The 21,213-nt window shown below is 41.9% G+C and overlaps 1 protein-coding gene across 1 annotated transcript; it reads right to left on the bottom strand.

The window, feature by feature from the left end:
- Nucleotides 1-1,362: 1,362 nt before the first annotated feature.
- LOC124290942 (serine/threonine-protein kinase Chk1-like) lies at nucleotides 1,363-19,985 on the bottom strand. Its single transcript, XM_046727788.1, has 14 exons — nucleotides 19,881-19,985; nucleotides 18,640-18,734; nucleotides 17,271-17,370; nucleotides 15,924-16,047; nucleotides 15,018-15,082; nucleotides 13,977-14,046; nucleotides 13,173-13,361; nucleotides 11,418-11,522; nucleotides 9,288-9,386; nucleotides 7,301-7,409; nucleotides 6,657-6,822; nucleotides 6,392-6,523; nucleotides 5,702-5,803; nucleotides 1,363-3,921 (listed from the first exon to the last, which is right to left on the bottom strand). The coding sequence occupies exons 2-14, from the start codon at nucleotides 18,702-18,704 to the stop codon at nucleotides 3,817-3,819; spliced, it is 1,431 nt and encodes a 476-aa protein (XP_046583744.1). The 5' UTR covers nucleotides 18,705-18,734; nucleotides 19,881-19,985; the 3' UTR covers nucleotides 1,363-3,816.
- Nucleotides 19,986-21,213: the final 1,228 nt, after the last annotated feature.

Here is a 21,213-nt window from a genome sequence, read left to right on the forward strand (position 1 = left end):
TAAGTCCCGCCGAACCTAACAAGTAGTCGTCTGATTGGTTAAATCTGTTTGGCCGTCTCATGTTTGATTGGACGGTCATAGATTAGCTGACGCGACCTTCTACTAGGGTTTGTTAGACTCAGTATAGCAGTGTAGCGAATAATACTGAGCCTAAGTTTACCTAGACTGGGGATATAACCAGCCTCTGTACACAATGTCAGGGTAACATCTCAGTACATGTTATGTCTCCCTGTTATGATATCAGTGTAGCTAGTTACTCTCTACTAATGTGACCCGTGAAGGCCCGGGTTAGAATATTTATCTTCAGTAACCCCTGATTGTCGTAAGAGCGACTAACAGGATCAGGTGGTCAGGCTCGCTGACTTGGTTGACACATGTCATCGGTTCCCAATTGCGCAGATCAATGCTCATGCTGTTGATCACTGGATTGTCTGGTCCAGTCTCGATTATTTACAGACCGCCGCCATATAGCTGGAATATTGCTGAGAGCGGCGTAAAACTAAACTCACTCACTCTACAAATGTTGACATGTTACTACACAGAGCTGTGGGCTGTTCATCAGTTTTCCCTATGAAAACTGTTCCCACTGTAAATAAACTACAATTGCCTTCAGAGGAGTAGCTATTTGCCCAACTGTCTGTGCTTATTGGGTTGGGATCATTGAGAGGTTACAAACTTTTGGCAATAATTGGTGAGCACAAATCTCTATGTAATGTACATGTATCCTACTTGATAAGTGAATATTCTATTACTTTAACTTTAAATATTTGTATTGAATGTGAGTGGACAGGGAAGGAAGTCCTGATGCAAGCACTTTGAAGTATATGACATTACACAAGTCACAAATCTAAGGGGTTGCAATTAGCTGTGCAGAGTTGACCCCCTTGGCCCACCAGTAAGCAGTGACTGTGGGTGTAATCTTGGTTCACCATATTATTTCTTGGTTAGTCTACACCATAGTCATACTAGTGGGTTTCACTAAAGTTGTAAAATCAGAGACCTGCATCACTTTGAGCTTTCCATTATTATTATTATAGGATATTTATATTGTACACATATCCACGCAACTAGTGCATGCTCAAGGCACTGGTATTTTTCACCTCGATCATTGGATGTCAATCTCAACGGCACATCGTATTATCAATCTCAACTCCCTGGTGAGCATACAACTCTTGCAGCCACTAGGTGCACCGTGGCTTTCTCATCCATCTACAACAGTTGCTCTGATGTACCTGAAATACTGTTGAATGCCCTGTGAAAGAGGAGTCACTCACATACAGACTACAGCATCCCATGACAAACACTCACACTAGAATCACAGCGCGAATAAGCAGTCAGTGGAACAAGTTACAAAACAAATGATTTCTACAATATATAAAATTTATTTCTAGATTTAGATTTTAGAGCATGAAATTTGTGGTGACATGATTGATATATATATATATACTGATAACAAAATATGATCAAAAATACTGTTCAATGCCTGTCTGACACACCTGTTCTCCATCAGTACTTGGAATATATTACTGATTTCTTTTCCTTCACGGACTCTGCTGTTGCTGAAACGATGTTGTACCAATCAGCTTAGACGTCATCCCAAGGCAAGGGAGGTAAATGAGGGTAAAGATCCAGTTTCCACCTTTATGGAACTACACTGATATTATGGAGTTGGTATCATGGACTAAGAACATGTTGCATAATCTGATCAAAATCACTAAATGAAATCAACATACAGTTCAAAAACAAAATGGCGACTTAACTGGCTTGCAGGTTTCGGCAGAACATATGTGCAATTAATGGAGTGATGTCGGATCTTCTACAAATTGTTTCATGTCAGCGGTCATTAGGAAGGACATATAAGTAACATGTAATAACCACCGGCTGCACCAGACTGACCCATCCATGTTATGTTTGGGATAACATTTTTTTCAGTGACATATAGATTCCTATATTCAGGAAATTCCAGCCAAGTTTGGTAAGGTTGAAAACTTGACGTGCACAGTAAGTTAAGTCTGGCCTTGGGAAGATGGCTGAAGATTCAGCAACACTGAAACGCCTGGGTGCCGTTGTACAAAGCGGTCTTAGCGTTAAGGTGACCGTAACTCCAATACTTTAACATAGACTTAAGGTAGCCTTAGCGTTAAGGTTGTTTTGTACAACGGCACCCAGTACAGCTCTGTACTGAATGTAAATATGTGCTGTCACAGCTTCAGTCTATTGACAACTAATACTATTCTGCCATACCGTGACATATAAGCCTTAATAATTCATAATCTATTTGCTTATGTCCCACATAAACAAATTCAAAATAATCATCAGGACACTTTCTCGGTCCTAAATAGTTTGTTCCACAGTCATGAAATCAAACAGGTCAAGTATTTCATCTCCATTGACAGCCAAACAGTACAAAGTGCTCCAACTTCTGTTGCATTTCAACAAACTGAATAAATAAAAGAAATCCAGTTTCCTTATTTCCTCAGCGAATGACACTCTTCACAATAAAGTCTGGAAACTCACATGGAAAGAAAACAAAGCAATATTGCAGAATAATGACCACTGACCAGGAGGCACCAGGAACACGATCTCAGGTCATCTGGGAAATAACAACTTAGGATTTGTATCCTGTCTGATCCACAGAAAAGTCTTAATTCTAAGCTGCAGAGAAAGTTGAAAAATTGTTACAACTTAAAGAAACTAAAAAGATATGAGCAAGTTTATATTAGCTTATGTTAAAGAGAAATATGCTTCCATACGCACACTTAAGCCACATTTTTCATCAATGTTTGGTTCAGCTGTAAGTCCACAACCTGCTTGTGTTAAAAAAGCAAAGACCAATTCTCATTTATGTAGACATATCTGAAATCTTCATTATGATTCCAAACTGTTGTTCATTTATTAAATTACTCACAACTTGTGGGTACGTAAAGGCCCTCATCACACCTGTCTGTACAAGTACGCCTGTCAAGGGAGATAACTGATCCCCGCAGTCCTTCCAAGATCCAGTCTGACAACAGGCATGTGAAATAAAGTTGTCTTCAGTTAAATATCTTGTCTTTACTGATATTCTGGCTAGTTGTGTAATATTGCAGTGTTTGCACCCCCTCTAATCAGTGATAGCGTGTTCTGTAAGGGCCGCACCAGGTGGCCAGTGTGCTAGATGCTGTCTACATTGTTGGTTGTTGTGGAGGCAATATTCAACACCATGCTGAGGAGTTCATGTATCAAGTGCTGAAGCAGAATCTGTAGCCATCAATAGTCTGTTTGCAGTGAAAACGTACCAATGAATTTACTTTAAACAAAAAAGTAAATCACATAAAGTGAAATTAAGATTGCGAATCCTCATAATTTTACCTTGCCAATTGAACTTTTAAATCTCAGAATTTTATCTAACTTATGATAAAAGTTCTTTAACAAACGATCATAGTTTCAAATCGCTATTATTGGTTTGTATTACAAGGGGGTACGTGCAGTAGTTGGAATAGTGAAGCAGATGCACGTGCGGTCATGATGAGCAATAACTTAGGCTACCGTAGAAACCAACCCTTCTTGTTCTCGGGGTTTCATTTAATGTGCATACCTTGTGTCCTAAGTTGAATAAAATTCTGAGATTTAAATGTTCAATTGGCAAGGTAATGTTATGAGGATTCGCAATCTTAATTTCACTTTATGTGATTTACTTTTTTGTTTAAAGTGAAATTCATCAGTACGTTTTCACTGCAAACAGACTATAGCTAGTGTCGACGAGACAACCACGCTGGTGTAGACAAGACCATCTCTAGTTCATGTTGACGAAACTATTGTACACAAAGTCGGACATCATCTAGTGGGATGTAACGGCCACATGGGGGGAGCCTTGCGGATCACCATCTTCATTCTGTCCTTCACCTTCATGAAGTGTTTCTTGAACTCCAGACCGCACCCCTGCAAACAGATGATAGCGAGTGTCATAATCTTCCTATCATGGGGACTGGGTCATGTGACACAGGGGGCGTCTCACAAGGATGGGGCACCTCGTAATGACATGGGGCATCTCACACGGATGGGGCACCTCGTAATGACATGGGGCATCTCACAAGGATGGGGCACCTCATAATGACAGGGGGCATCTCACAAGGATAGGGCACCTCGTAATGACAGGGGGCATCTCACAAGGATGGGGCACCTCGTAATGACAGGGGGCATCTCACACGGACGGGGCACCTCGTAATGACATGGGGCATCTCACACGGATGGGGCACCTCGGCCATGACAGGGGCATCTCACAAGGATGGGGCACCTCGTAATGACAGGGGGCATCTCAAGGATGGGGCACCTCGTAATGACATGGGGCATCTCACACGGATGGGGCACCTCGTAATGACATGGGGCATCTCACAAGGATGGGGCACCTCGTAATGACAGGGGGCATCTCACACAGATGGGGCACCTCGTAATGACATGGGGCACCTCGTAATGACATGGGGCATCTCACAAGGATGGGGCACCTCAGAATGACATGGGGCATCTCACAAGGATGGGGCACCTCGTAATGACAGGGGGCATCTCACAAGGATGGGGCACCCTCAGAATGACATGGGGCATCTCACAAGGATGGGGCACCTCAGAATGACATGGGGCATCTCACAAGGATGGGGCACCTCAGAATGACATGGGGCATCTCACAAGGATGGGGCACCTCGTGAATGACATGGGGCATCTCACAAGGATGGGGCACCTCAGAATGACAGGGGCATCTTACAAGGATGGGGCACCTCGTAATGACATGGGGCATCTCACAAGGATGGGGCACCTCGTAATGACATGGGGCATCTCACACGGATGGGGCACCTCGTAATGACAGGGGGCATCTTACAAGGATGGGGCACCTCGTAATGACAGGGGGCATCTCACAAGGATGGGGCACCTCCTAATGACAGGGGGCATCTCACAAGGATGGGGCACCTCGTAATGACAGGGGGCATCTCACAAGGATGGGACACCTCGTAATGACAGGGGGCATCTCACAAGGATGGGGCACCTCGTAATGACATGGGGCATCTCACACGGATGGAGCACCTCGTAATGACATGGGGCATCACACAAGGATGGGGCACCTCGTCATGACATGGGGCATCTCACAAGGATGGGGCACCTCGTAATGACAGGGGCATCTTACAAGGATGGGGCACCTCAGAATGACATGGGGCATCTCACAAGGATGGGGCACCTCGTAATGACAGGGGGCATCTCACAAGGATGGGGCACCTTGTAATGACATGGGGCATCTCACAAGGATGGGGCACCTCCTAATGACATGGGGCATCTCACAAGGATGGGGCACCTCGTAATGACAGGGGGCATCTCACAAGGATGGGGCACCTCGTAATGACATGGGGCATCTCACAAGGATGGGGCACCTCGTAATGACAGGGGGCATCTTACAAGGATGGGGCACCTCGTAATGACATGGGGCATCTCACAAGGATGGGGCACCTCGTAATGACAGGGGGCATCTCACAAGGATGGGGGACCTCGTAATGACATGGGGCATCTCACAAGTATGCAGGTCTGGCATCCATAGTGCTACAAAGTTTGCTGTTTCAAAGTTGTGAATAGTTCCTACTTATTGTCAGTTATACCAAGACTAACAGTTACATTTCACAAAAACTTGTCATTAAAACTCTTATAAAAAGGCATTTTTTTTTCATGAGCGATTTGTCACCTTGGAGAGTCTGAAGTCTACCAGTTGGTTATCTCCCATGTCAATAATGCAGGCTTTGAACACCAGGGGGTTGTTCCGCTTGTCCCTTGTTGTCACAGTCAGCTGGAAAAAAGTAAACCATATTAGTGCGGTCTGATCTTACATCAACTTCTCAAGGATAGACATAAGTTGGCCATATCAAAATAACGTTGCACAGTAAAATAACATTTTATCATCCAAAACTGTGTTCCACTGGAGATATTGCTTGTGTGAGATCAAACGATATTTCCTAGGAGCTATCGTTTTAACAGTAGATTTTGAACAATGCCATGCCGTAATCAATTACATGACTCACAATGCTATGACGTAAAAAATCTGATGACATCACAATGCTATGATGTCATAAACTTGATGACGTCACAATGCTAAGACATTGCCTAGGAGTTATCGTTTTGACAGTAGATTTTGTACAATGCCATGCCGTAATCAATTACATGACTCACAATGCTATGACGTAAAAAATCTGATGACATCACAATGCTATGATGTCATAAACTTGATGACATCACAATGCTAAGACATTGCTGCACTGCAAGTCTAATGGCACTACTGTGTTCAGAGATGTACATTTTTCATTGAAAACTTATGAAGAGTGATTTTTTTTATGATAAATTCTCTGAATTCTTGCCAAAAAGATTCTTTTATGCTCACCATGCTGGGACTGCTCTTCTTCCAGGTGTAGCTGAGACTGTCAAACACCTTGTACATCTCACTCAGCGTCTCGTCCCGGAGAGTCTTCACAAAGAAGCGCGTCATTCGTCTCACCAGTTTCTGCATGGGTGTCTATATTGAGGAAAACAGGATGAAGTCTCAGTCAATTGGGTTTCTGGTAGGCAGTTAAGGGTACTAAAGACTACGATTACACTTGGATGCATTCCAAATATCTGCCCAATTCTCAAGGAAAACATGGCCTCACCTGTGACGATCCCGGCGTACCCTGTATCTGGCTACTCAGTAACATCTTGTCTGCCTGCACGGGCTGAGAGAAGCTCATGAGATGGTCCTCTCCACTGCCACCCTCAGTTACCTCCCCTTGTGAGTCAGCCCGATAGACCATAGGCTGACTGCATGACACAGTAGCCCTGGAGAACAGACCATCAGATACACATCGGAAGGAAGACATATATAACCGTTCTCAGAAACAATCTTGTTGTTTCATGATTTTGTATTTTACTGTTTAACAACTTGGAGAATATATCACAAGATACAAATACATCTAGAAACACTATGTAATACACACTGGAGGAAGACATCTGTAAACATACTAAAATAAAACTGCACAAAAAAGGAAAAAATATCCATAAGAAATTACTGAACACAAATACCCAACTTAGAATTGTGTTGAAGTAAAAGTTTTTATGGTTACTTGAAGTATTTATGTAGGTTACTTCAACTTCAAAACAATGATGTAACTTGTAAGACTTACTCTACATGAAACACACAGAGAAATAATTCAATCTTCCCCGAAAAACTACACAAAAATTACCCCTAAATATTCTACATGAGCATGTATTTTTGTTAGTTCCTGTTAAGGTATTTACTGCACATGTTGCTGCTCACCCTGGGGAACATCCGGGCCGGGTTATGTCCATCCGGGAACACAGTCGCTTGTACACCCCGGCACCAGATGGGGAGTCTGTTGGGGAGCCCGATGCCACTCGAGACAGTCCTGCATTAAACAGCCATGTGTACAGAGAACTTCAAATGTGTATTATTTTTTGTTTTGTTTTGTAATTTAAGTTATATTTCTGAATCCCTGTCACAGTCAAGACTCAGGTGCCAGGGAACTGCTCAGTCAGAAGATATGCAGCAATCTAATGGATAACGTGTAAATTTTTACGAAACAAGACAAACCATTCACTCACCATACAAATGTGTATTGTTATATGGCAGTAGTGATGTTCTACCATCTGTGACGTTAACTTCTATCCCTAAGCCTCCTACTGTCTGAAAGTGTATTGTCAACTACCATCCCTAAGTGTCCTTATGAGTGTTTACCAACCCTAAGTGTCCTTGTGAGTGTTTACCACCCCTAAGTGTCCTTGTGTGTTTACATCCCTAAGTGTCGTTGTAAGTGTTGACCATCCCTAAGTGTCCTTGTGAGTGTTTACCATCCCTAAATGTCCTTGTGAGTGTTTACCACCCCTAAGTGTCCTTGTGAGTGTTTACCATCACTAAGTGTCCTTGTGAGTGTTTACCACCCTAAGTGTCCTTGTGAGTGTTTACCATCCCTAAGTGTCCTTGTGAGTGTTTACCACCCTAAGTGTCCTTGTGAGTGTTTACCATCCCTAAGTGTCCTTGTGAGTGTTTACCATCCCTAAGTGTCCTTGTGAGTGTTTTCCATCCCTAAGTGTCCTTGTGAGTGGTAAGTGTCTTACCATCTGAGTGTCTTACCATCTATGAGTGTCTTACCATCTGAGTGTCTTACCATGTATGAGTGTCTTACCATCAGAGCGTCTTACCATCTATGAGGGTCTACCATCTATGAGTCTTACCGTGTGAGTGTCTTACCATGTGAGTGTCTTACCATATGAGTGTCATACCATCTATGAGTGTCTTACCGTGTGAGTGTCTTACCATGAGTGTCATACCATCTATGAGTATCATACCATGAGTGTCATACCATCTAAGTGTCTTACCATCTGATCGTCATACCATCTACGAGAGTCTTACCATCTGAGTGTCTTACCATCTATGAGTGTCTTACCATCTGAGTGTCTTACCATCTGAGCGTCTTACCATCTATGAGTGTCTTACCATCTATGAGTGTCTTACCATCTGAGCGTCTTACCATCTAAGTGTCATACCATCAATGAGTGTCTTACCATCAGAGTGTCTTACCATCTATGAGTGTTATACCATCTATGAGTGTCTTACCATCTATGAGTGTCTTACCGTGTGAGTGTCTTACCATGTGAGTGTCTTACCATGTGAGTGTCTTACCATCTATGAGTGTCTTACCATCTGAGTGTCTTACCATCTATGAGTGTCTTACCATCTATGAGTGTCTTACCATCTATGAGTGTCTTACTATCTGAGTGTCTTACCATCAGAGTGTCTTACCATCTGAGTGTCTTACCATCTATGAGTGTCTTACTATCTGAGTGTCTTACCATCTATGAGGGTCTTACCATCTATGAGAGTCTTACCATCTGAGCGTCTTACCATCTATGAGTGTCTTACCATCTGAGTGTCTTACCATCTGAGTGTCTTACCATCTATGAGTGTCTTACCATCTGAGCGTCTTACCATCTATGAGAGTCTTACCATCTATGAGGGTCTACCATCTATGAGAGTCTTACCCTGTGAGTGTCTTACCATGTGAGTGTCTTACCATATGAGTGTCATACCATCTATGAGTGTCTTACCATCTGAGTGTCTTACCATCTGAGTGTCTTACCATCTATGAGTGTCTTACCATCTGAGCGTCTTACCATCTATGAGAGTCTTACCATCTATGAGTGTCTTATCATCTGAGTGTCTTACCATATGAAACTTACCGTCTATGTCTTACCATCTGAGCGTCTTACCATCTAGAGAGCCTTACCTCTCTTATAGAAGGTCTTCGTGAACCATTGATGCTTCTTTATTTGCTCCATCTTGTAGCGTTTGCTGGCGTTCTCCACAAGTAGTTTTCGTAGCAACGCTACAAACACAGGAGACAACTCCATGAAGTGAAGTTACAGAACAGGGCCTCCTTTCACAAAGCACTAAGTGAAGTTACAGAACAGGGCCTCCTTTCACAAAGCACAAAGTGAAGTTACAGAACAGGGCCTCCTTTCACAAAGCACTAAGTGAAGTTACAGAACAGGGCCTCCTTTCACAAAGCACTAAGTGAAGTTACAGAACAGGGCCTCCTTTCACAAAGCACTAAGTGAAGTTACAGAACAGGGCCTCCTTTCACAAAGCACTAAGTGAAGTTACAGAACAGGGCCTCCTTTCACAAAGCACTAAGTGAAGTTACAGAACAGGGCCTCCTTTCACAAAGCACTAAATTGAAGTTTGGGCCTCCTTTATGAAGTTACAGAACAGGGCCTCCTTTCACAAAGCACTAAGTGAAGTTACAGAACAGGGCCTCCTTTCACAAAGCACTAAGTGAAGTTACAGAACAGGGCCTCCTTTCACAAAGCACTAAGGAAGTTACAGAACAGGGCCTCCTTTCACAAAGCACTAAGTGAAGTTACAGAACAGGGCCTCCTTTCACTAAAGCACTAAGTGAGTTACAGAACAGGGCCTCCTTTCACAAAGCACTAAGTGAAGTTACAGAACAGGGCCTCCTTTCAAAGCACTAAGTGAAGTTACAGAACAGGGCCTCCTTTCACAAAGCACTAAGTGAAGTTACAGAACAGGGCCTCCTTTCACAAAGCACTAAGTGAAGTTACAGAACAGGGCCTCCTTTCACAAAGCACTAAGTGAAGTTACAGAACAGGGCCTCCTTTCACAAAGCACTAAGTGAAGTTACAGAACAGGGCCTCCTTTCACAAAGCACTAAGTGAAGTTACAGAACAGGGCCTCCTTTCACAAAGCACTAAGTGAAGTTACAGAACAGGGCCTCCTTTCACAAAGCACTAAGTGAAGTTACAGAACAGGGCCTCCTTTCACAAAGCACTAAGTGAAGTTACAGAACAGGGCCTCCTTTCACAAAGCACTAAGTGAAGTTACAGAACAGGGCCTCCTTTCACAAAGCACTAAGTGAAGTTACAGAACAGGGCCTCCTTTCACAAAGCACTAAGTGAAGTTACAGAACAGGGCCTCCTTTCACAAAGCACTAAGTGAAGTTACAGAACAGGGCCTCCTTTCACAAAGCACTAAGTGAAGTTACAGAAAGGGCCTCCTTTCACAAAGGTAACCTTAATGCAATGTTTAAGAATGGGAGTTAATTTTAACCTTATTACAGAACAAGGTTGCTTTGTGAAAGGATCGTGTAAGTCCTAAGGTAACCTTAATGCAATGTTTAAGGAATCACCTTATTAAAGGTTGCTTTGTGAAAAGAGCCCCAGGGGAGTTTCATCACTAGTAACAAGCTATATAAGTCTACTGATCTCTGACAGAACCAGCAACAGATGCAACAAATGAACACGTCAGCTCGTAGGAGAGAAGCACAACGTCATGTTTGGCTTAGACATATAATATTCTGAAAATGGTGCTGAAAAGACGATAATCTGCACCAGGACCAATCTGGGCTTCGAATCCACATTCATAGCATTATCACAGCAGGGGACACCAGAAATGGGCTTCACGCATTGTACCCATGTAGGGAATCGAACCCGGGCCTTCAGCGGGACGAGCCAACACTTTAACAACTAGGCTACCCCACCGCCCTGATTCCGCCCTGAATCATGCTGTCAGTATATCAGTGTTGTAATAAAGACTGTGAAGGATCAGCTGATTGTTTTAGATTACTGTATCTGATCAACTATAATAAATACAATATTACGAATCAGGTCGTCCTTATTTAATTTTTAGTAGAACAAGATATGAAATGGACAAAAACAGCTACTTATTGGTATTTTCATCTATTCCAGCAATGTTCCAATCCATCTTGATTTGTGCAGTCAAAACAAAACATACAACTTATTACTAGCAGACGTAGTCATTTCGGAAGTGGCACTTTTACAAAAATCTCCCTTCACCTGCTGCCCCAAACTCTAGAGCAACTACAACTACACAGACTTACACAGGGCCAGATTGTCGATCTTGTTCCAGGGTGTGAGTGTGATCTTACAGTCCTTCCAGTTACAGTACTCCTGACATCCGTACGTCGGTTCATCCCACGGCAGCTCTACAATACACACACACACACCAGTAACAAGGATTATAATTATCACAGTGGCCTGTACATAATCACTGAGTGAGTATAGTTTTACACTGCTTATAGCAATATTCCAGCATTATCACGGCAGGGGACCCTAGAAATGGGCTTCATACCCATGTGGGGAATAGAACCCGGGTCTTCGGCGTGATGAGTGAACACTTTAACCTCTAGGCTACCCCACTGCCAACTGTACATAATCAAGTCAGAGGCAAACCTGTGGTTGATGTAATGAGCAATTTACAAAGGTGACCACACCGGTAATATTGAAAACCTATCTATGAATACCTCAAGTGAATCAATATGATAACTCTATCTTGGCAGCAACTGGCTACCAATACTTCCACTGTCTATCAACACCTCTGCTGTAGATCAGTACGACCACACAGCGAGTGAATGCTGCCGTTGAATAATCTGGACTGGACCAGACAACCCAGTGACTGAAACCATGAACAACAAGTGTTTGCCACTGATATGGCAATGTCCCCCGCCGCAAAAGAATGGAATATCTATATTGACTAATTTACTACTTTTTATTTTTTGGTCACATACAAGATGCCTGAAATGACTGGTGTCTGCCTAATCACCCAATGTAGGCTGTCAACATAATTGAAAACATTGGGTGCAATGTCTTATGAGATCGTGTTTCAATAAGTTTGAAAAGCGGCCAAAGTGTCGTGGTAACCTTGAAGATAAGGTCAAGGTCACCCAAATAAACTGGTGTCCGTGTAATCCCCAAATGTAGGCTGTCTCCAAATTTGAAGACATTTGGGTACAACAGTCCATGAGATATCGCGTTAACAAGAGTTTGAAAAGTGTGCAAAGTGTCGTGGTAACATTGAAGATAAGGTCATGGTCACCCAAATCGACTGGTTTCTGCGTAATACCCCAATGTAGGCTGTCACTAAATTTGAAGACATTTGGTACAACAGTTTATAAAATATCGCATTAACAAGAGTTAAAAGTGGTCAAAGTGTCGTGGTGACCTTGAAAATAAGGTCAAGGTCACCCAATCAACTGTTGTCTGTGTAATCCCCTAATGTAGGCTGTCACCAAATTTGAAGAGATTGGATACAACAGTTCATCAGACAGCACGTTAATAAGAGTTTGAAAAGTGTTCAAAGTGTCATGGTGACCTTGAAGATAAGGTCAAGGTCACCCCAATCAACTGGTGTCTGGGTAATCCCCCCAATGTAGGCTGTCACCACATTTGAAGACATTGGGTACAACAGTTCATGAGATATCACGTTAACAAGAATCGGGACATACGTACCGACGGACGGACGTACGGATGCCACTGAATACATAGTCCCCCGTTCCCGCAATGCAGGGGACAACAAAGCAGACAACACAATCAGAGAGTGAGTATGTTTTTTATGCTGTTTTTAGCAATATTCCAGCAATATCATGATGGAGGGACACCAGAAATCGGCTTCACACATTGTACCCATCTGGGAAAACAAACCCAGATCTTTGGCATGATGAGCAAACGCTTAAACCTGTATGCTAACCCACCACTTCTACTATCAGAGAAGTCACAATGCTCAAACATCTCATCCCCTAAACCCAAACACTCTTAGGGACCAAACTTCCCAGAGATCTGAAAAGAATGTGTGTTACCTCCTGCTAGTAAGGCCACCAGGACGACAGCACAGGACCAGATATCAGCCGGCTCGGCACTGTAGGGTCTGCGACTCAGTACCTCCGGGGCGACGTATGGGACGGTGCCACAGCACTTCTCCAGCATCCTCACACTGCCCTGGAAGCGGAACACCGTTGCCAGCCCAAAGTCCGAAATCTTCAGTTTATCTGGGACAAGGCCAAACAACACTCTTCAATACAAGGCTGGGACTGCCGTCAAGTCACGAGTGAGTGAGTCAATTGAGTTTAATGTTGCTAAAGAGTATTCAAGTCAGAGCGAACTCCAGAAATGGGTTTCACACATTGTACCCATGAGGGGAATCCAGCCCGGGTCTTCAGCATGATGAGAGAACACAAACCACTAGACTACCCCACAGCACACTGATTCACTGTGATATATTGGGAGCTAAAGTGTTTGACAGTGAGTGACACTGATTATACAAGCAGACCCTATCTTCTAGTGATATGGTTCCGATAAGAGTAATCTCAAAATTGCTTGGATAGTTAGGCTTTCTCTCTTTCTTTTTTTTATACTGATTATAGTATGTAAAGTATTTTGTTTCGACAATTAATTATGTAGGAAAACAACAGTTGTGAATGAAAGTCTGAGCAGACTTAAAACACAGAGATAATTACAAAACTTATTACATCTTTTTACCCAATATACCAAAACTCTGAAAAAATATTCAAGGAATATTCCTCATTAGTAAAAATTGCAGTATACCGGTATACTATTAATACAGTCCTAAAACTAGTAAAACTGTGGCAACAGTGTTATCTCACCAGCATCATCAAGTAGCAGGTTCTCCGGCTTCAGGTCTCGGTGTGTTACGCCGCGGGAATGGAGATACTCCTGAAACATACTCCACAATAACTGATGTCGTCCTCTCCTCGGATAGTAGCACACATGCATGTTTCTACAAAGAGGGATGCAAGGCTTCTTACTGTGTTGATGTTATAATGTAGAGTCCTTAACTTTTAATTTTTAAACAAGCACCCTTACAAGCCCTGCACTCAACTGATAGAAGTACCGTTGGGCATCGACCCACCCCAATATCACCACACTACTATAGAGGCACTCACCACCCCTGCCACCAGCTGACAGAAGTACCGTTGGGCATCGACCCACCCCAATATCACCACACTACTATAGAGGTACTCACCACCCCTGACACCAGCTGACGGAAGTACCGTTGGGCATCACCCCACCCCAATACCACCACACTACTATAGAGGTACTCACCACCCCTGCCACCAGCTGACGGAAGTACTGTTGGGCATCACCCCACCCCAATATCACCACACTACTACAGTACTCACCACCCCTGACACCAGCTGACGGAAGTACCTTTGGGCTTCACCCCAGCCCACCCCATATATCACCACACTACTATAGAGGTACTCACCACCCCTGACACCAGCTGACGGAAGTACCGTTGGGCATCACAAAATACCATCCCAATATCACCCCACTACTATAGAGGTACTCACCACCCCTGACACCAGCTGACGGAAGTACCTTTGTGCGTCACCCCAGCCCACGCCATATATCACCACACTACTATAGAGGTACTCACCACCCCTGACACCAGCTGACGGAAGTACCTTTAGGCGTCACCCCAGCCCACCCCATATATCACCACACTACTATAGAGGTACTCACCACCCCTGCCACCAGCTGACGGAAGTACCTTTGGGCATCACCCCACACCACACCACCCCACTACTATAGAGGTACTCACCACCCCTGCCACCAGCCGACAGAAGTACCTTTGGGCATCACCCCCCCCCCCTATATCACCACACTACTATAGAGGTACTCACCACCCCTGCCACCAGCTGACGGAAGTACCGTTGGGGGCCAGCCTGACCCATTCCCACATCAGGTTCTGCAAGATAAAGTGGACAATAAAGACAGTAACCAGTGATCTAAAAACAAAACAAAAAAGTTTAATTTAACATGTTCAAGACCATTAAAAATTAAGTTGACTCACCTATCTGCACGAAGCTTTGATCTACCGCTAACCGTGTGAAGGGAAGTGCGAGAGTCCCACGTGTTTTGACACGAGACATGGCTGGCTAATCCGGATTAATGATCATCAAGGTATTGGTGGTGATTAGAAGGCCTAGCTGACACTGAGTTAACCATTGAGTTCTAACTGTTAAGTTGTTTATTGAGTCAAAGCAATACAAGTGCAGTGCGTCCATAGTCAAGTCAGTCGGTCTTTCAATTGATCACAAATGGCTAGTCAACCTACTAAACGCAAGTGCTACGCAGTGACAGCCAAGAAAAAGAAAGAGATATGTCTGAATAATTGTAAAGGTATGATTGTTATGTTGTGATGCTGTTTTTCAAGGTCTATACATGTACAATAAACGCTTGATGATCATAAACATTTTGGATTTTCCTTGAGGTGTATGAAAACCAAAAATCCAGATATCTGGATATTCAAATATCCGGACGATTTACGTAAAAACGAATGTGTCAGGATATCTGAGGTCTCACTGTATATATATATCCACTGCAGTGGATATATATATATATATATATATATATATATATATATATATATATATATATATATATATATATATATCCACTGCAGTGAACAGAATACTGCCAAAATGTTTGTGGATGTGAATTTGTGCATCCCACTGTGTGTATGCATGCATGTGTGCATATTTTTTCTACAGCTCATTTCCATAACAACCCAGAACACTATTCCTGACCTATTCTGTCAAACAGCTCCCCGCCACAGGCGTACTCCAGGAACAGGTACTGGATCTTGCCATCCTTCCGGAAGCCGTAGAACTTGATGATGGATTCATGTGTCAACATCCGATGAACACAGACCTGGGTGCAAACAGAACTACTTTTTTACAGTGAGTAAGTGAGGGATTAACACTCCTTTGGACAGTGTTCCAGATATATCCCAGTGCTCCAGCTTCACATGGTGAAAAGCCAACCGTTGGTCTGTCTCAGATATTTACGCTTCAGTGAAAGATGTGTAGTCTAGTCCTGACAGACATGGACACACAATCTCAGCAAACTGAGATCAAACACATGACTTGTTTCTGGTGTCCAACTTTATAACACTGAAATAATTGTTTGAGTAAGTGCTGAGGCTGTAAACTGTTAACTTTAAAACTAATTCACAGTCTCATAGGCCTGTAAATTAACATAGATATGTTTAAAAATAATATCAGTAATAGAAAAGAGACAACATTTCCCAATGAAAAAAAGCTGTTTTCAAAATATTTCATATCCATCAGTTCAAAACTTTACAATGCCAACACTTGGGAAATCATTTCAGACATCAATAATTAAATTCAAGTAGGCCAGTAGTGGAAAGGTGGTGAGATTTTCAGCACATTCAGGATTGTTTGTATCCTAGTGCCAACTACATAGGACTATAATCAGTGTAGGAAAGATGTAGAAAATCTAGCCTGTCCACAGGACTGGCAGGTCAAATATTTTACCAGTCCTGCCAAAATCTAGCCTGTCCTCCAAATATAAATAAAACACCTTCGGCAGTAAATATTCAAAAAGGTTATAATCATTATATATATGTCATTGGTTTGCTAAAATTGACCCGACATGAGGACGGACTGGATATTTTTTTAACCCGTCCTCCACAAAATTCACCCGTCTCGGACGTTGGGACGGGCTATCTTTCCTACACTGCTATAATGAATATATTTATGAGTGCCCTGTGTTATTCTAATAATATAAAATAGTACATCAATAACAGATATTCAATCAATAACAGATATTCAAAAGTCTCGATTGTCCTCCTTAGAAGATTCCATTGGGCATACATAGCAAATAAGTCGTGAGAACTTACGAAATAGTGATAAGCAGTATCTAACCACAGGGAGGGCGACAGGAAAATCTATTTTCAGTTGAATGCTTAATAACGTGCAATCAAATGGGGGGTTCAGATGATTCACAGAATTAATCGATTTGAAATAAAATCAGCGGAAATCTGTGGATCAGCGGACAATTGCCATAACTATAATACTTTGGATATTCATTACAACTCAGTCACAGCAGGTAACAGTAGAGAGTGTCCCCACCTCCTTCCGCACATTCTCCTCTGCTGTTGGGGTCTTCTCAAGGTTGATGATCTTCACAGCAACAGCTTCCTGGGTCTCATTGTTGACAGCAAGCTTCACTCTGAACAACAGCATATACCATTAAAGCTCTCTCAACAGAGGTACCATAACAGGGCTAATACCTAATACTTAAGTTTGCATTTAAGTCCTGTGAACGGCCCTCTCAATTTGCATGTACTTAGTTTCAAATACATTTTTGTATTGGCAAATCTGAAAGTACCAGAGAAAATTGAGATGTCCTAATTGTCCACTATTTATAGTAGGAGTGGGCAGATGTTTACCAGTGAAGCTATCTGTCCTCATTAAATTTAGACATTTAATGTTACTATTGATGGCAACCTAATTAAGACAGAAAAATTAACCATGGCATCAAAGAGAATAGTGACCATGGTAACTCCCTGATTCTCAATCCGGCACACCTACACCAGGTAACCATGGCAACACAGGGACTGCTCACTCTCCCAGAGCCTATATAAAGTAACCATGGCAACACAGGTAATACTCACTCTCCATATGCTCTCGCCCCCAGAACCTGCACAAAGTAACCATGGCAACACAGGGACTACCCTAGGGCTGGGAGGGGTCCAAATTTTCTACCCAGGTACCCCACCCCCTATTACCCTAACCTACTTGGATACCAGTTATGTTAATTCCTGACATCAAATTTGAAAGAAATGGCAATATATTTTTCAGCTCGGAGGCTAAAATTTTGAGTTTTTTTCAATATGGATAATATTTTGTTGATATCTCACAGGCTTTTTATATGTTATGACAATTAAATTAACTGTTTATATAATTTCATTTGTCTATTTCACCACACGTTCTTCTTACCGAGTCACTTTCTCAGTTCGATACTTGAGAGCAATGTCATTATTTAGCGTTGACAGAATTTCTAACTGTGATATAGATATGTCGTTGTCACAGACAAAACTCAATGTCTTGTTTTATTGACACCTGTGTGTCTGCCTGTCTGTCTTCTAATGACAATATTCAATACACAGCTGCTATCACTGACCACATGCAATTTGAACTTAACACCAATCAGGCTATACACCATAAACAAAATGCATTGATTTATGGCCCGAGTTCGGTCTCTGTCACATTATGTAATTACACAGACAGGCAGATGTGATACTTGAACACATGACATGTTATGATGTCTGTTGATTGCAAAATGTTATACACAAAAAATGAGCATGTATTTACAAAACCCAACATCTCTATATATACACACACAATGAGCCAGGTATTGAGACGGGTACCCGGGTCCAATTCATTACCCACCCGTCCCGGGTATTCGGGTTACCCGTCCCAGCCCTAGAATACTCACTCTCCATATGCTCCCTCCCCTAGAACCTGCACAAAGTCCCAGCCATCCACGAATGCTGTCACCATCCTCGTCACCTCACATCACTGACACGAATACTGCAAATAACAATATTATGGTGAACAAGGATATGGACTGTCACTAACAAATGACCTGAATCTTGTTCTTTACAACTACAAACATAAACATGGCCACTTGTAGAGAGAGTTCATGGAGACCTATTGTGTTAGAAGACACTAATAAAAAATGCCTCACTTATGTCACATATACCATCACAGAGAACAACAGGCACAGAAGCAATAGTCTCCTGGCAGTAACAAAGAACGCCAGGAGACGTTTGTTTCTTGCGCCTATTTTGCCAACATGTGAAACTTGCTTTAAAATACCACTGATGTAAGCTACGAGATAACTTGTAGTGGCAAATTTGGCCAGAATTGATACTACGAGTATACTTGTGATAGGCAGTCAACGTGTTAAGTTGGAACGTAATCACCCACTTGACGCAGCTATCCTCCCTAGAGATTTGTCTGTCGACATTTCATCATTCACAAACTACCTTTCAACATTCAACAAAGATGAAAATAAAACAAATGGCAGAAGTTAAAGATACTCATTTGATGATGAAATCTGTTGTTGACTGATGACACTAATACGGTTGCCAATCTCCATCATATTTTAAAACTTCTTTTATCAAAGCAATATTTCTGTTAATGTCCAATTTTCAATGTTTATTAATTGCTTCGGTTTTCAATTTTGAAGTTTAATCATACAGGCAGTATCATAAAATAGGAAGAGTATTCTTTTTCTATTTTTAACTTCAGTCTCATTTTAAGAATGGTGGTGTATTAAACATAAGGTTTGCGCTTAATTCATCTGTTTTGAATGGAGATGTGATAAAAAAAGGGATTTTTTAACCTTTTATTTGTGTGAAGAAAACTTCTGTGTTTACCACACTTCCCAAGAATATCAACATTACTTGTTGGACATGGTAAAGGGGAATTAAGGGACCAATCCTATGATCAGAAAACTTCGATTTTTATGTGTCTGGTAGGCTGTAATCTAACTAATGATGAGCAAACAGACAAACAACAGTTGTGGGACAACTGACTTAGCGATCACCAACTAATACTGAACTAAACCGGCAGCTGTCTTGTCGGATGTTGTTGACATCGCGACTGGAAATGAGATTAACTTCATTTAGCTGCATGTGTTCATGATCTACAAAGAAACGTGTGACTGAATACCGTTAAGTGTGACATCAAATGTTGTATAATTTAGCATCTGTGTTCAACAGCAGAAAAGTCTCATCGTGTCTTCTTCTCGTTTTCCCATTTCGTGCTTACCGCCATTGCTGTTTGTCACGTGATTTAGTGGTATCACGTGATACATATAAATATCCCTAGACATATTAGGTGAATCCGTACATCGTGGTTCAGAAATGCAGAAAGAAAATAAAAAATGCACGGAATGAAATATTTTACCGCAGCTCCCGATCGCCGAAACTGAGAGTCTATCTGTACAGATGAAAAGAAGCGTCGACGACACTGTGCGAGGCATGAATTAATAGTGTGCACACTGGTATCAAGTGAACAAACCGTTATTTATATTGAAAAGAAGCGACAAAACCTTTTCCACATCCATAAGAAAGAGTTGACTGTACAAATCTGACAATATCATGAGTATGTGTAAGTTGTAGTATTATCGCTGTACGTGGTTGTTTGTAAACAATCGAGTCTGGATCAGACAATCCAATGATTTTCACCATATATACGAAAAATAAAAGAAGTTGTTATCAATAACGTTTTTTCTTCAATATTGTACTTCTCAGCTTCTAAAATGCTTCTCAAAGACGTCAACCGTTATTAGCGTTAAGATTATGACAATCCTGAAGATCTGATAAAGGCTAACGGTGATCTCATTAGAGATCATTAGAATGTAGGACAAAAGCCCATATATGGATAACAGCCCTATAGTCCATTGAAACATTCCCACCTCTTCTAAAAGCTGGCCCCGAACTTAGCAAAGGGCTACACGAGGTTCAACATTAATACTAAACATAGTGTAATATTTGATTGATATTCTTGCGTAATTGTTTTCAACTTTAAGTACACTTTTACTTTGAATATATGAAAGAAAGGTAGTATTTACTGGTATTTGTATATTTGAAAATTGGTATTTAATCCCAACCCTATAAAAGGATATAGAGAAGTTTGTGTAAGTTGAGCAGTAGCAATGTGAATAAGATTCATTACAGTACTCGATCAATAAAATGGACATGATCACTGAGTGGGTATAAAGTAGTTTTCGGCGTTTGTATGACTATCAGTAGCATTGCCCAATGACCTTTGAACTAAAGGCCGATGGCAATGTATCCACAACAATCGAGTTACAGTATAAATGTTAGTCATAAATGATGTGCTGTAATATTGACCAGCTCGACAGAAGTAACAACATAACAACCCCTTTTAACCATTCCTTTATCTTTGAGTCAGATAACGCCCAGTAAACGAATTTCTGGCCAACTGAATCCTTTGTCAAACCACCACTGCACCCTAAAAAATACATACTAGTATATAT

The sequence above is a fragment of the Haliotis rubra genome, unplaced genomic scaffold, assembly GCF_003918875.1.
Source record: "Haliotis rubra isolate DU_JTF1 unplaced genomic scaffold, ASM391887v1 Scf478, whole genome shotgun sequence".
NCBI classification, from domain to species: domain Eukaryota; kingdom Metazoa; phylum Mollusca; class Gastropoda; order Lepetellida; family Haliotidae; genus Haliotis; species Haliotis rubra.

Excerpts from the sequence above, each read along its gene's own strand:
- LOC124290942 (XM_046727788.1), bottom strand. The coding sequence starts at position 18,704 with ATGGTGACAGCATTCGTGGATGGCTGGGACTTTGTGCAGGTTCTAGGG. Across the intron at positions 7,410-9,287 it reads GAAGACCTTCTATAAGAGAG|GACTGTCTCGAGTGGCATCG; the intron begins GTAAGGCTCTCT and ends TGTTTAATGCAG. Across the intron at positions 3,922-5,701 it reads TAGACTTCAGACTCTCCAAG|GGGTGCGGTCTGGAGTTCAA; the intron begins GTGACAAATCGC and ends ATCTGTTTGCAG.